The 15,553-nt window shown below is 43.9% G+C and overlaps 1 protein-coding gene across 1 annotated transcript; it reads left to right on the top strand.

Moving 5' to 3' along the window:
- Nucleotides 1-724: 724 nt before the first annotated feature.
- On the top strand, nt 725-11,178 carry LOC101791946 (poly(U)-specific endoribonuclease-A). Its single transcript, XM_005026305.6, has 6 exons — nt 725-915; nt 2,760-2,871; nt 4,059-4,180; nt 4,266-4,378; nt 4,986-5,139; nt 10,894-11,178. Exons 1-6 carry the CDS (start codon nt 790-792, stop codon nt 11,152-11,154), a joined length of 888 nt encoding a protein of 295 aa, XP_005026362.4. The 5' UTR covers nt 725-789; the 3' UTR covers nt 11,155-11,178.
- The last annotated feature ends 4,375 nt before the right edge of the window (nt 11,179-15,553 follow it).

The following is a 15,553-nucleotide window of genomic DNA, read 5'->3' as shown; positions in this document are numbered from 1 at the left end:
TTGGGTCTCTCCTCCCACCCAACCCCACCGGGATGCCTTTAAGTAAAATTTGAACACTTGGTTGTACCAGGTGCCTCCCCAGGAAACTTAGAAATCTCTGTAGAGTTTTTGTACCTTTTCAATGTGTTAATAGCCGGACTGTGTACTTGTGTATTTTACGCATGCTAGCTTGCTTTTGCAGACAGTGAATTTATCAACACAAATCCAAAGAACCTGTGTACAAGTTGCTGTAATAAATTCCACTTAATTACATTGTTCCTAGCCATGATAGTTCTCATTGAACGTGACTAGAGTGAGGGCATGCTACATTACTGGTGAATCCATGACCATGATAGTTCCATATCTTGAATCTGACCTGACCCATAATGGTTGATTGGCTATACCTCTTAATGCGACAGTTTTGCCTTCTGTTTTGTTGAGTAGTGCTGCTGTGTGCTGGTAACAGTCTCCTGCTTGCCTCTGGTTTGTACATGGAATCTTTCTGAATGAAACACCATCACCTTCATTTTTATTTCACTGCGTGGAAAAAATGGTTTGTTAACAAAAACTTCATTAAAATGTATTCTAAAATAACATCAGAGAAGACTGGCTTTTTTTTACAGATTACCTGCATCCTTTAGATATTAACATTGACAATAAGCACCATGGTTTTTATAGCAGACTGATAACAAGGTGTGGGGAGAGGAGAAAACTTTCCTGCTGACACGCTAACCATGTTCAGAACATGGTTAGAGTGACAGAAGACTCTAAAAGTGACTTTCAGAAACAATAGTATGTGTCTTTTTTAACATGCATTTCTCTGGATTTCTTGGCAGGAAGGCCTTAAATCATGAACTTTCTAAACTTTTCAATGAGATGTGGGATATGGACGTTAACCGCTTTATGCCTGGGAAAGACTATACAATTGAAGTGCAGGTAACTAATTGCTAAGTAACATGAGAATTAAAGGCAGGATGGTATTGTAGGAAAAAGTGTCTGTGAAACTGCCTTCTGCTAAAGAGTTGCCTATGCTTCATCATTTCCTTTAATGGCATAGGCAAGACTTTCTAATGATGAAGAAGCACTTAGGAGAGGGAATAATACAGAGAACATGTTAATGGGCCATGCTACCTGGAAAATGGTTACAAGTGGCATCTCAAGTGTCTGTCCTGGGGCCTGTAACATTTAATATCTTCATCTGTGACCTGGAGGAGGAGATGGAGTACAACCTTTCTGTTTTTTCAGATGAAAGAAAACAGTGGTGATACAGGTGGTATGCTCAAGGTCAGGGCTGCCCTTCAGCTGGGCCTAAGCAGGCTGGAAGAACAGGCTGAAGGATCGTCATGAAATTTGACAAGAAAAAATACAAATGGAACAGGATGCCCAGAGAAGTTGTGAAATTTCCATCTCTGCAGGTTTTCAAGACCCAACAGGATGACAGCCAGAACAACGTGGTCTGAATTCAGTGTCGATCATACATTGAGCAGGACTAGAGATGTTCTGAGGTCTGGATGTTTCTGTGAGTGTACAGTTGTGCATACATGTATGTGTGTGTACGACTGCTTGCATGTACAGTCTGGGCGACTTCCCATAAAGGAGAAGTGGAGGCAGGTCCGAAGTCATTCCTGTTGGAGTAAAGGAGTAAACTGAGGAATCAGCCTCACCTGAAGAATATGGAATAGCAGAGTGGTGTGGGTGAGGAGGGTTTCAAGGTTGTTGCTGACACTCCTACAGAACTGTGAGGGAGGTGTAAGTATCATATTTGATGAGCAGCCATTTCATTCTTTGCCAGCTCAGTGTGGTACAAGCATGACCATGTGTTTTGGCCACAAAGTGCAGCAGGTCACTGAGTATTTGGTAACCAATTTTGTATTCAAAGTGCTTACACTCTTTACTGCAATGTTATATAGTTATATATCTATATCTTCAATGTTACATAGATATAGATGTTATATAGATACAGATATAGTTTTCTATTGATAATAAACTTGAAAGAAATGTACCTCCAGCCCTAATGTGTGAGGGGAAAGCTTCTCCCACATATCTTCCTCATTTCTCAGAACAAGGCTCTAGGTCTCCCTTGCCCATGTTAATTAACAGCTGCCTGTCTTTTCTCTTCTTTCCTTGAGAATGCCCTTTGTGAATCAGAGACCTGAAAATCATCACAAAAGCCACCTTTCTGTTTTGGATGCACTTACTGTCACATTGATTAAGATGCCCTTAAACATGGCTGGCTACAAGTCTTTGAAAACTCCAGAGTACAACCATGCACCTGTCCAAAGCTGCCAGAGCTGCAATGAACTGCTTGTGGGGCAGGCTTGGTAATAAGGAGACAAACTACATCTCTGCTGCACTGCATGGACTCATAAACTGTATGCAGTGGGTACTGAGAAGAGACAGAATGTGTCCAAATCTCATTTTTCTTTGTTTGTGTTGGGAATCAGTCTTGGCTCTACATTACTCCTCTATCATTTGTGGTGTATATATTTCAGTAGCAGATCTGGCTACTGTTCATAACTGAGCTATCATGTGGGTCATTACAATCATCCGTGAACAAGAGTCAACAGAAAAATTTCAGATTTCTAGTGTGTCAGAAATCATGTCTTTTCTCTTTACACTGATATTTCTTCACTAATATCTTCTCTTGCTTTAGGATGACCATTCCTAACAAAGTGTCCTGATAGGATTATGCTTTTTGTTCTGATTATTTTAAAGGCAGCCACTGTCACCTCTAAGAACATATTGCTTCTATTGTTATTTTACTCTGGTGTTTCTCCTAGGGAAAAGCAGGTGCCGTACAGCAAGGAGACAGTGCTGTCCAGGACAGCGCAGCCAGACATCTGTTTCACAATGTAAATGAAGATCGCCTGAAGAGCATAAAAACGTTCTCAAGTGAGACCCGTTCTTTTGTTAATGGTGGAAGTGACAGGAATAATCCATGTTGTTTTTATGTGTTTACAAGAAATACAACAGTGTATATAATTTGGATGGTCAGATGAGAAGGAAGCGAGGTACATCGGGCTACATGTCATTTGCAAGTAGTTTACCCAATGTTTACACGAAGGTTACCTGTATCCTCAGCGTCAGGAAGAACACCTTTTGTGTCATAGCAAGATCTGAATTCTTCTGAAGTTATTCAACTACAAAGTGAAATGGATGAGACTCTCTTCATTATCCCATGTATTGAAAAAATGCCAGTCATCTTTTCTCCTTTGGCCACAGCTCCTGGCCCTCTCAGACAGCACTAGGTCCTCAGCTACGCCTTGCACTTCTGTTGAGGTTATACTTCGGGTCTATCTATCAATAGATGTTTCCTCCCCTGATTTTTCTTTTCCCTGGGTGAAGCTGCACTATGTTGCTAAGCTGATCAAACTGCTCGTCTAATGGGAAGAACCATTCTTCTCTATTCCCCCACACTTCTCTGAGCCACACAATCCTACCCTGTGGTACAGCTCTGGTACTCACTGAATCCAACCTTGTGTCACTTCAGCTCACTAATCTGGCAGGGAATGACTTAGTTTTGACCTCAGGCATTTTTCTATCAGTTTAGTATGATTCATCATCCCTCAGAATCTACTGAGGGTAGAGCAGGAGCAGCTGAAGTGATAGGAGGCAGCAGGTGGCAAAGGGGGATACAAAGAAAATGAACTCATCTACTCAGAGGCCATGAGCTCAATTGCGGGTCACCTCATGCTGTGATATTCCTTTGCTGAAGTAATTCCCACAAAACCTTCTGCCAGCATAGCTCAAGTTCATAAACATAGGTCTGTAATTTAGGTGCTCAGATTTTTGTTGTTGTTGTTGTTGTTGTTAGAAGGTCATTATTGCATCAGCCACTTTGTTCCATAAAGGAGCTCAGTTGTGAGCAGTTTATCTTAAAAAGAAGTGCAGCACTGGTCTGGCTTTGAGCCACCTCTAGTCTACACCCAGCTCTGTACTCAAGAATGAAATCTGACACATAAAGGAGCACTGACATAATATATGGCAACTTTTTATGATGGCTTTAATGACTGGATCACAGGTATGATTATGGCCTGTTCATCAGAATGAACATGCTGAAAGTTTCTCTTTTTCTGCAGCCTTTATTTCCTTATTGGACAACTATGAGACATCAACTGGAGTAGAAGAAGTAGTGACTCCAGAAGAAATAGCTGAAAACAATTGTTTTCTTGATGCTATTTTAATGACTGGAGTAATGAAAGTGAGTAACAGAGATCTTTTTTAGTCACTGAAAACACTGAATTACAAATTATAAACTTCATATGTATCTTTGTTTTTTCTTTCAGCTAGCTCATGAATATCTGCTTAAAAAAAACCTGGCAAAGCCAAACCTTGCTGATTTCAAGTATCAGCTCTATGACATCTGGTTCCAGCTCTATGCCAGGAAAGAAGGAGACAGGTATGTCTGATGAATATGGCCCCTGATCATCTTACGCTATTTTGATTTATGCAACGGTAAGCCTGAATTCCATCTGTTACATGCAGAACTGGAAGATGGCCTCAGGATACAGCCCAAGTCAGGTGTTCAATGGTCCCACACAGATCATGTTTAAAGGCTTACTGATCAGATACAGACAACGTTGACCCTTGGGGTACACTGGTCTCCAGCTGGACCATGCGTCCCTAGTCACAGGCATTCAACTGCAGAAGTTCATCCACTTTTCAATTACATCATTTACTTTTGTAATCTGTACTTCATCAATTTGTCTGCATTGCTGTTACAGGACATGATGTCAAAAGTCTTGCTAAAATCAGAATAAGCAGATGAGATACATCTGTGACTTTTACTAACCACTTCATTATCAAATAAACTTTGTGGCTAGATTCCACTTCAAGTTTTGTTCAAAGTAAGAAGAAAACCCAAAAAACCCTAAAGTTATCCTAACAAATAAAGAAACTGTTCACAAATTAGTGTAGGCAAGCTTGTACGTTTTCTTGCCTTTTGTCCCAGCCAATTTGAACTATTCAAACAAAAGACCTATATATTATTCTTTGGTTTATTACAGACCCGATTCTTGCGGTTTTGAACATGTTTTTGTTGGAGAAACAAGGCGTGGTAAACAGATCTTAGGTTTGCACAACTGGGTGCAATTTTACCTTCAGGAGAAGCATAACCAAATTGACTACAAGGGATATATCACTCGGAAGAACAAAACCAGGGTAAGAATGAGCAGGGCAGCCTAGCAAATAAGATCAATAGGTACACGGAGAAAAGCTGTGCTAATGAATCAGAACACCATGATGCAGAGGCAAGGTTGCATTTTTCCCTGTATCTACAGAGTCACATCCATAGTCACTGACATGTTCCCTTTCATCCTCTTCCTACTATCATTTGTGGTTATTGCACACATAGCATGTCTGTAATTCCAGACCCCTTTAAGACAAATGCTGGGAGCAGACATTTTTATTCAAACAAAATCCTATGGCAATTCCCCTGACTTCAAGTGAAACTGGACAGAAACCTGTTAATCTGTATGTCTTCTAAGGTCCAGTGCAGTAAATTCCAAAAGGTGCCATGACAGGAATTACTGAGCCCAGGCTACAAAAAGTGTTTTGCTGGAAAGGCAAGGTTATTCTTGGGCTTGTACAGTCTGTAGATTTGGGTTTTTATTGCTGGCAGATCTGGAAGCTCACCCCTTGGCAGCTGAAGTTATTGGAAAGACTTCTTTGACTTTGGTGGCTTTTGAATCAGGTTATTTATTCCTTGCTGCTGTCCTCTTCTTGCAACTGAAAGTCTGTAAATCTTAGAGCTGAAAATTATGGGGCATAATCCAAAGAGCATTGGCAACTTGGAACCAGATTACCAAAAAGTGAAGCTTAAAAGCCATTTTGGGTTGTTGCACTTGAACTAGTGTGAAAGATAGAAAGCTTTGCCTATACCTCCTCTGGGACAGGTAAAGAAAACACAGACTGAAACATCAGCCCAAAATGCCATGTTTCCTTAACAGCAGTGTTTGGTGGGTAATGGATTGGTCGGCTGGGATACCTCCAGAGCTGCTAACCATGCTTTCTCAGTGACTGCTAGAACATAGCTTGGCTGCTAGGGCACTGGACAAACTTGGACTTTACAAGCAGGCGGGCATGGTTGTTTATTTTATTTTTCCTGGCAGCAAAGTGCTATTTCACTGTTTCTAAAGGAAACTCTTACCAGGATCTTAGGGATCTTTCTAATACCCAGAAAAAGACTGTCAAAGCATGACCAGTAATCTTTTCAGTTATCACAGAATCACAGAATTTCTAGGTTGGAAGAGACCTCAAGATCATCGAGTCCAACCTCTAACCTAACACTAACAGTCCCCACTAAACCATATCCCTAAGCTCTACATCTAAACGTCTTTTGAAGACTTCCAGGGATGGTGACTCCACCACCCCCCTGGGCAGCCTGTTCCAATGCCTCACAACCCTTTCAGTAAAGAAATTCTTCCTAACATCTAACCTAAAACTCCCCTGGCATAACTTTAGCCCATTCCCCCTCGTCCTGTCACCAGGCACATGGGAGAACAGGCCAACCCCCACCTCTCTACAGCCTCCTTTAATGTACTTATACAGAGCGATAAGGTCACCCCTGAGCCTCCTCTTCTCTAGGCTGAACAAGCCCAGCTCCTTCAGCCGCTCCTCATAGGACTTGTTCTCCAGGCCCCTCACCAGCTTCGTCGCCCTTCTTTGGACCTGCTCAAGCACGTCCATGTCCTTCTTGTAGCGAGGGGCCCAAAACTGAACACAGTACTCGAGGTGCGGCCTCACCAGAGCCGAGTACAGGGGGACGATCACCTCCCTAGCCCTGCTGGTCACAGTGTTTCTGATACAAGCCAGGATGCCGTTGGCCTTCTTGGCCACCTGAGCATACTGCTGGCTCATATTCAGCCGACTGTCCACCATCACTCCCAGGTCCTTCTCTGCCTGGCAGCTCTCCAACCATTCCTCTCCCAGCCTGTAGCTCTGCTTGGGGTTATTGCGCCCCAGGTGCAGGACCCGGCACTTGGCCTTGTTGAACTTCATACAGTTGACCTCAGCCCATCGGTGCAGCCTATCCAGATCCTCCTGCAGAGCCTTCCTACCCTCGAGCAGATCGACACACGCACCTAGCTTGGTGTCATCTGCAAACTTACTGAGGGTGCACTCAATGCCGTCATCCAGATCATTGATGAAGATGTTAAAGAGGACCGGCCCCAGCACCGAGCCCTGGGGGACGCCACTAGTGACTGGCCTCCAACTGGACTTGGCTCCATTTACCACAACTCTTTGGGCCCGGCTATCCAGCCAGTTTCTCACCCAACGAAGCGTGCGCCAGTCCAAGCCAAGAGCAGCCAGTTTCTTAAGGAGAATGCTGTGGGAGACGGTGTCAAAAGCCTTGCTGAAGTCAAGGTAGACCACATCCACAGCCTTTCCCTCATCCACCCAGCGCGTCACTTTGTCGTAGAAAGAGATCAGGTTCGTCAAGCAGGACCTGCCTTCCATAAACCCATGCTGACTGGGCCTGATCGCCTGCTTGCCCTTCAAGTGCCGCATGATGACTCTCAAGAGGATCTGCTCCATGAGCTTCCCTGGTACTGAGGTCAAACTGACCGGCCTGTAGTTCCCCGGGTCTGCCCTCCGGCCCTTCTTGTAGATGGGCGTCACATTTGCTAGCCGCCAGTCAACTGGGACCTCCCCCGATAGCCAGGACTGCTGATAAATGATGGATAGGGGCTTGGCCAGCTCCTCTGCCAGTTCTCTCAGTACCCTTGGGTGGATTCCATCCGGCCCCATCGATTTGTGCACATCCAAGTGCCGTAGCAGGTCACCAACCAGTTCTTCGTGGATGGTGAGGGCCACATCCTGCTCCCCGTCCCCTTCCACCAGTTCTGGGTACTGGGTATCCAGAGAGCAACCGGTTTTGCTGCTAAAGACTGAGGCAAAGAAGGCATTAAGCACCTCCGCCTTTTCCTCATCTCTTGTAACTAAGTTTCCCCCCGCATCCAGTAAAGGATGGAGATTCTCCCTAGTCCTCCTTTTTGTGTTGATGTATTTATAAAAGCGTTTTTTGTTATCTTTAACGGCAGTAGCCAGATTGAGCTCCAGATGAGCTTTGGCCTTCCTAATCTTGTCCCTGCACAGCCTCGCTACATCCTTATAGTCCTCCTTAGTGGCCTGCCCAATTTTCCAAAGATTATAAACCCTCTTTTTCCTCCTAAGCTCAAGCCACAATTCTCTGTTGAGCCAGGCTGGTCTTCTTCCCCGCTGGCTCATCTTTGGGCACATGGGGACAGACCGCTCCTGCGCCATTAGGATTTGCCTCTTAAAGAGCGCCCAGCCTTTCTAGACCCCTCTGCCCTTCAGAACCGCCTCCCATGGGACTCCACCAACTAGTGTCCTGAGCAGCCCAAAGTCAGCCCTCCGAAAGTCCAATACAGTGGTTTTACTGGTTCCCTTCCTGGCCCCACCAAGAATAGTGAACTCCACCATTTCGTGGTCACTCTGCCCAAGACTGTTCCCGACAATCACATCCTCCACCAGTCCTTCTCTGTTTGTGAAGAGAAGGTCTAGCAGGGCACCACCCCTGGTAGGTTCACTAATCAGCTGCGTCAGGAAGCTATCTTCCACGCTCTCCAGAAACCTCCTAGACTGCTTCCTCTGGGCTGTGTTGTGCTTCCAGGATATGTCAGGGAAGTTGAAGTCCCCCACGAGTACAAGCGCCGACGAATTCGCAACTTCTGTCAGCTGCCTGTAGAACTCCTCATCCGTCTCCTCATCCTGGTTCGGCGGTCTATAGCAGACCCCAACCAGGACACTAGCCTTGTTGTCCCTGCCGATCCTAACCCAAAGGGACTCGATCTTGTCATTCCTAGCCTCGAGTTCTACAACATCGAAAGACTCTCTAATATAGAGAGCCACACCGCCACCCCTTCTGTGCTGCCTGTCCCTTCTGAAGAGCCTATAGCCAGGCATCGCAGCACTCCAGTCATGAGACTGGTCCCACCACGTCTCCGTGATGGCAACCAAGTCGTAGCCTGCCCGCTGCACGATGGCTTCCAGCTCCTCCTGTTTGTTACCCATGTTGCGTGCATTGGTGTAGATGCACTTCAGCTGGGCCTTTACCTTATCCTCCGGCCTTGCCATTGCTCCCCCTGGCACAGCCCCAACAGTCCTTGCTTCAGCCCCATCCCCCTTCTTACCTAGTTTAAAGCCCTATCAATGAGCCCCGCTAGCTCCTGGCCCAGGATCCTTTTTCCCCTAAAGGATAGGGACCCGTCTACGGCCATCAGACCAGGTGCTGAGTAAACTGCCCCATGGTCGAAAAACCCAAGATTTCTGCGTAGGCACCAGCCCCGGAGCCACGTGTTTAACAGGTGGGCTTTCCTTGTCCTCTCTGTACCCCTCCCTGTCAACGTAGGGATGGACGAAAATACTACCTGCACTCCTGCTCCGTCCACTAACCGTGCCAGCCCCCTAAAGTCTCTTTTGATAGCCTTCAGGCTTCTGTCATCAATGTCATCACTACCTGCCTGGACTATCACAAGAGGATAATAGTCTGAGGGGCGTACCAGGTTGGGGAGCTTCCTGGCAATGTCCCTGACCCTGGCCCCAGGGAGGCAGCAGACTTCCCTACGGGTAGGGTCAGGCCGACAAATAGGGCCCTCTGTCCCCCTAAGGATAGAGTCTCCCATGACAATCACCCTTCTTTCTTTCTTGGTGGAGGCAGTCCTGATGCGTGGAGTCGGCCTCCTCGCCCTAGGCATCCTCCTGGGAACACTTTCTACCTCTTCCTCAGTTGCTGTTGATCTCTCATTCTCCAGGGCCTCAAACCTGTTTTGTAAGGGCACCTGGGAAGGTGGGGCTGGAAGGGGAGGGCATCGCCTGCCATGTCGCGCAGGGACCAGTTTCCACTCCTCCTCAACTCCCAAATGTTTTGTTTTGTTATGTTTTCTTACCAGTTAGAAACTCCTTCTGTGCATGCTCAGGATGCAGTAGTCCCAGGGGGGTCTTGCCTGTGGATCCAGCCATCCACGGACGCAGAGTGCTGTGGGTGCTGGTGACCCTACACCATTCCTGGATGTGTTGGTGTGAATGGTGACCAGCTTGTGAGGAACATGATCAGTGCCAAATGGGGCATGGGTGTAGGTATGGCACCAAATGATGCACACATATTTCTTCACTAATTGTACGAAGAGGATGCTACTGCTATGGGGGTCAACTGCTCTGAACCTAATTTACCCAGGTATACATAAGCAGAAGAAATCCTAGTGCTCCCTCATGCCCAGATCCTTTTGTACTGAAACTATTTCAAACAGTAATGCTAGTTTTTGGGGAACGGCAACACTACCAATGCTTAATTGATAAAACTGATCATGTATGCTCTATAGGACAGGGAAAAAGCTGTGCTCCAGGTCTGTGATCCTGGCATGGCAAGGATATGGTGTATCACATGTTGCTTAGGGCTTCCTACTTGTAGCTCAGCTGTGGTTGAGACAACTTCACAGTGGCACTGAGCTACTGAGATCCACATTAGGACTGGAAAGGAGCTCAGAAGGGCTGGCATTCAATTTGTAACATCTATTTCCCACTGACTTTCACTGTAAACTGGGTGAGTCACTTTACTCTTGGTCTCCTATAAAAAAACTCATTATAATTTATTTGAACTGATATATCAGTTTAACTGAGTCTGCTCTACTTTTCTGCTGACTAGTCTGCTCTAGCCTCTTTTTGGAGAAAAAAAAAAGTCCACTGGCTTAAACTGCTATCCATCTATTGTCTTCAGTGGTGCAAGATTAGTTTAGACAAGGAAGAAAACATAATTCACAAACTGTAGAACCATAAACAGGATAATTTGTACCTAAAAATCCAGAATCTGAAATTGTAGGTATGTGGTCATAGCTGTGCTGGAGATTATCCCATTGTTGTTTGTTTGGTTGTTTGTTTTTTTAATGCTTTCAGCCTGACAAAGATGACCAAGTTTTGAGCATCCAATTCAGCTGGAAGGGCTCAGTAAAGCCAATTGGAAGCACCTTTATCGGTGTCAGCCCCGAGTTTGAATTTGCCCTTTACACCGTCATTTTTCTGCTGTCTGAAGAAAGAGTCACATGTGAAACAGTGAAGATAGAAGAATATGAGCTACAGATTGTTGTTTGTCGCCATGGGCACCACATTGGAACAGCATATCCAGTGCTCTGCAGCACCAGTAGTGAAGACCAGTAATTACAGTGATCAGGCAGCATTTACCTTTGTTTTGTTTTGTTTATTTGATGGAGGGGAGGGAGTAAATTGATGAGTTGTCTCATACAATTAATTTCTAGTACAAGTTTTTGAGTTGTTCACTTTTAGTCTGCAATAAAGTGTTTAATCAATAGTGTGACATGCTGGAGTGTCTGACCCACCTTGAAATACATTTCTCTTCATATTAAAGTCTGTATTAAACTTGTATTAGCCTTCCTTAACACATTACAACACTATACTTTTCACCAGATAATAGATTTTAGAAAAAAAGCCATATTAAAATCGATACACACTTTTCTCTTATTTGTTACCTGCTGCATATTTGGAAGAACAAAAGCAATACCTTTTTTATACTTTTCCTTCCAGACAGGAACTTGGATTTGGTGCAAGCTGAACCACAGTACATTTTTTTTTCTCTTCTCCTCATTTCATTAGAGGTTAATTTCAAATGCATTTTTCCTATGCCCAGGAAGCATATTCAGCTGTGAGAATGATAATCAGATCAACAGTAAGTCTGTCGCTGCTGTGGATCTGCCCAGATTTTTGCCTGCTTCTAGATACCACAGTAGGCTTTATCTCACCTAAGTTTACAAGTCTGTGGTATAGGCACCTATGTTCCTATGAAGTCTGCAGTCATTTTTCTGCTTGTGTAATCTCTGTTAGGGTTAGATGAATGACCCTGTATAATACACTGAATAAATCCTGGGTAATAATAATCAGATGCCACTGGAGACGCTTGTTCTCTTCCAAGACCTGGTCACTGTTCCTTTTGCTGATGAGAACATCTGCCATTTTTCTTCCAAAATGTATTCAATACTCCAGTGAAAGGAATGTGATGCTTTTCCTTCTCATGCTAATGCAGAAACAGGCAGATGTTCTGAGAATGTGATAGGGATTGCTTAGATATTCAAATCCTACAATTATTCCTGATGTGTATTTTCTGACAATACATTATTTGGAAAGTGCATATAACTTTCATGAATTTGAGTGTTAAAGTTAAAATGCTAAGTAACCAACCCAGTGCTGGAAATATGCAAAGAAAAGAAAAGGGAAAAAAAAAAAGAAAAAAAAAAAAGCCTACAGAGATACATCATTACATAAGGGGCTACACAAAGAGGCTGACATATGAAGGATAGCAAGTTACTGTTCCAAGCACAAAAGGGATTAAACACAGCACAAAGGGAATAGACATAGGACTGCTACCATGGAATATCTTCGAACTCCCCTGTTCAGGGACTTCCATCAGCCTGATGCTGTAGGACCACCACATGCTTATTTCTGCTCTTGGTGCCCCTAAGGGACACTGGAGTGCCCTGCAACCAGTAAAGTGACCTATATGACAATAAATGTACTTCACTGATATTTTATTTGGTAGCAAAACCATAACTAGATTAAAAAAAAAAAAAAAAAAAAAAAAAAAAAAAAAACGATTATGTAATTGGATGATGTTACAACACTAATTATACACGAAGCCAACTTATATGAAGCCAAACAAGCATCACTAGTTTCTGCAATCCTCTATCCTCTGTTTTGAAGTGTAACTGCAGGTACTCAGAAATCCCTGAAACTTGGCAAATCCATCCTAATAGGAAAAAAATGTACACTGTTGCACACTGATACTATTGCAGAACAACAGATTTCAGTGATAGTTCAAGCAGTAGAAATAAAAGGCAAGAAATCAACTGTATAAATTCTCTAAAGGTATACATTTAGTGGTGTCAGAGAATTAAAGTTATATTCTCAGTTTATGCTGAAAGCATTTAGAATTGTTTTTGCATAATGACATTAGAACTCTATAATTCTCAAATTATGACTTCTATGGAAGGTCTTAAACCTCCAGACCTAAATCTTAACATAACTAGTACAGACAGCTCTCTTAGCCAGAGGGGATCAGATGATTACAGGAAAATTGTAACTGTATATTCCACAGAACTGCAAGTGGTGTTTGCAAGGTAGAATGCAAACTAAGGATGTAAACAAGAACTTTAGTTTTCCTTCTGAGGTAGTTAATACAGCCTAGTAGTTGATACAGCCTATGCCTAGGCAATTAGCAGGCTTAACATATAAATCTATCTAGATCTGCAAATAAGCAGAAAATATAGGAGAGATGGTGGAAGTGAATGATCTAAAAATTAGCAAATACACCTGCAAAGTGCAAGGGAAGAAGAAGAAGAGCAGCGAGCAATAAAAACGGAGGCACAGAGTATGGATTCAGTATTGTCTAATGCATTGAAAAAAGAAAACTGCAAAAGAGAAACACAGTGATGAGTGCCAAACACCCAGGAACTCACTGGTCACCTGCCCACAGTGACCAGAAGAGGCTGATCACCTGAGTGTCTAGGACTTTGGCTGTGCTTTGCCTGGACAAGCAAGCTACTCACTGAGGGCAGAGGTGTGACAAGCCAGCCCCCAGGGCTGTGAGGAGGAGAGAATCTGCACCGCTGAACAGGCAGATGCGACGTCTCTAGAAAACAGGAAAAAGAGCTGGTGTAGAATTTAAATATTATATCAGTTCACAATAATCCCAAACAGGAGGACCCCTTGGAAAACTGGCAATGTGATCGCTTGCTCCCACTGTGTAGGAAAGGAACTACAGGCTCTAAGAGTACTGCATCTGACATATCCCCCAGGTGGAAGGAGTAACAACTTCTTGCAATATTGTGAGCACTCCCAACCAGTCCTAAAAGGAAAGTAACCAGCACCTGTCCTGCAATCCTTCCTGATCCTTCCCATCAAACCTGTGGGTGCTGGGACCAAGGCCCACACACAGGGGCACTGTGTCCAGAGGTGACGAAGTGGCCTCTGTCCTCAAAGTCTTGCCAGCATCCTCCCGTGTGCATGTTCGTGGTGTTGGCCTCTTGGCACCCACGCCCGCTCAGCTTCACCCAGCAGTGGCAACAGCACAAGGGGCTCTCATGCTCCACCCTGGTGAAGGGAGCTTGTAAAAGAAACATCACCTCTATCTGACCTCTGTTGTTAGCTAAAATGGATAGAGAATGTAATTCTTCGAGACTCCTCAGAACATGCTCAAACGCATATTTACACAGCAGGCTGACTTAAAGATGATTTGCCATCTTAAACTGAGCAACATGCTTCAGAAGGTCCCTTTCATAGTCAGCATTTTCAAGCAAGAGCCATGCCCTCTGCTGGCCAGTTCAACTATAATTCCTGCAGTTCTCTGCATTAAGAATGGCCTTCTACACCGTATCCCTGCAAGCAACGCCACCACGTTGTTACCTGGGGCACGGGTTTGTGACAGTCAGCTCTCTGTGTCCCAGATGCAGAGTCACTTAGGCAGAGAATAGAGGCTTACAGAGGTTTAAGGCAGTGCCAGTAGCTGTATGTGTATGAACAGCTGCAGTCTGAGAGACTCTGTGCTGGCTTGCTCTTTATTGAGTTTTGTAGCCCAGGTATGGAAGTGGCGGTTTTCCAGACAGAAAGAAAAGATGATTTTTCCATACAGGTGAATCCATCAGGAGAATGTAGTATCCCAATGACATCCTATATGTGGAAATAGGGATCTTTTGTAGGTGGAAGTTAATTGACAGAAGACAAAACTGGCTAATACTAAGTTAAGGCCACATCAAACAGATTTGGAAGAGTTGCCAGCCTTTCTGTGGAGGGTCTTCATTGACTTGACATGCCTACATCCTACAAACACTTCCCCCCATCTATCCTCTTCTACCTCCTCCCCCTGAGCAGCGCAGGTAACAGTTAAGGTTTGATAATACCAAAAGCTATCAGGTGGTTAGTCAGTCTGTTAGCTATGGAAGCGTATCAAACATGGATGAACCTTTCAGCTAAATCCTCTGGGAATTACAGGTCAGAGAAACATCTTTAGAGTTCCTCCTTCTGATGGTAGAGAAGTGTGACAGTCCAAGCTTGTGGGAGTATTTGAGGTGAGATAAGAAAATATTGTAACTGTAATGGGGTATATTTGACTATGACACAAGATATCACAGCTATATACAGAGGACACTTATGGCATCTTAACTGAATCTTCTGTACCTTTTATCACAACTTTACATTTCCTGAATTAATCTGTAATATCCAATTTCACTTTTTTTTTTTTTTTTTTTTTTTTCTGAACCAAGTTTTCTACTGGAAACTAGAATTAAAGAAATAATAATAAAAATACCCACTAGTGTCATTAGAATATGTGGATAGACACTCCATGGTGTAAGAAGAATTTTAAACCAATTAACAGTAAAGAGTCAGAGAACATTAGCAAGTTTCTGAAAATAATATAATAATACATGTGGGGATTGTGGGGAGAAACAATACGACAGTTTTATAGCAGTTGGCTCTGAGAATGTGGCCATAGGTCTGATGACCTCTCACTGAAGTTATATAGAATGAAATACAAAGTCTGTCTGCTGTA

The sequence above is a fragment of the Anas platyrhynchos genome, chromosome 1, assembly GCF_047663525.1.
Source record: "Anas platyrhynchos isolate ZD024472 breed Pekin duck chromosome 1, IASCAAS_PekinDuck_T2T, whole genome shotgun sequence".
Taxonomy (NCBI): Eukaryota; Metazoa; Chordata; class Aves; order Anseriformes; family Anatidae; genus Anas; species Anas platyrhynchos.
This window is presented reverse-complemented; position numbering and strand designations above follow the sequence as displayed.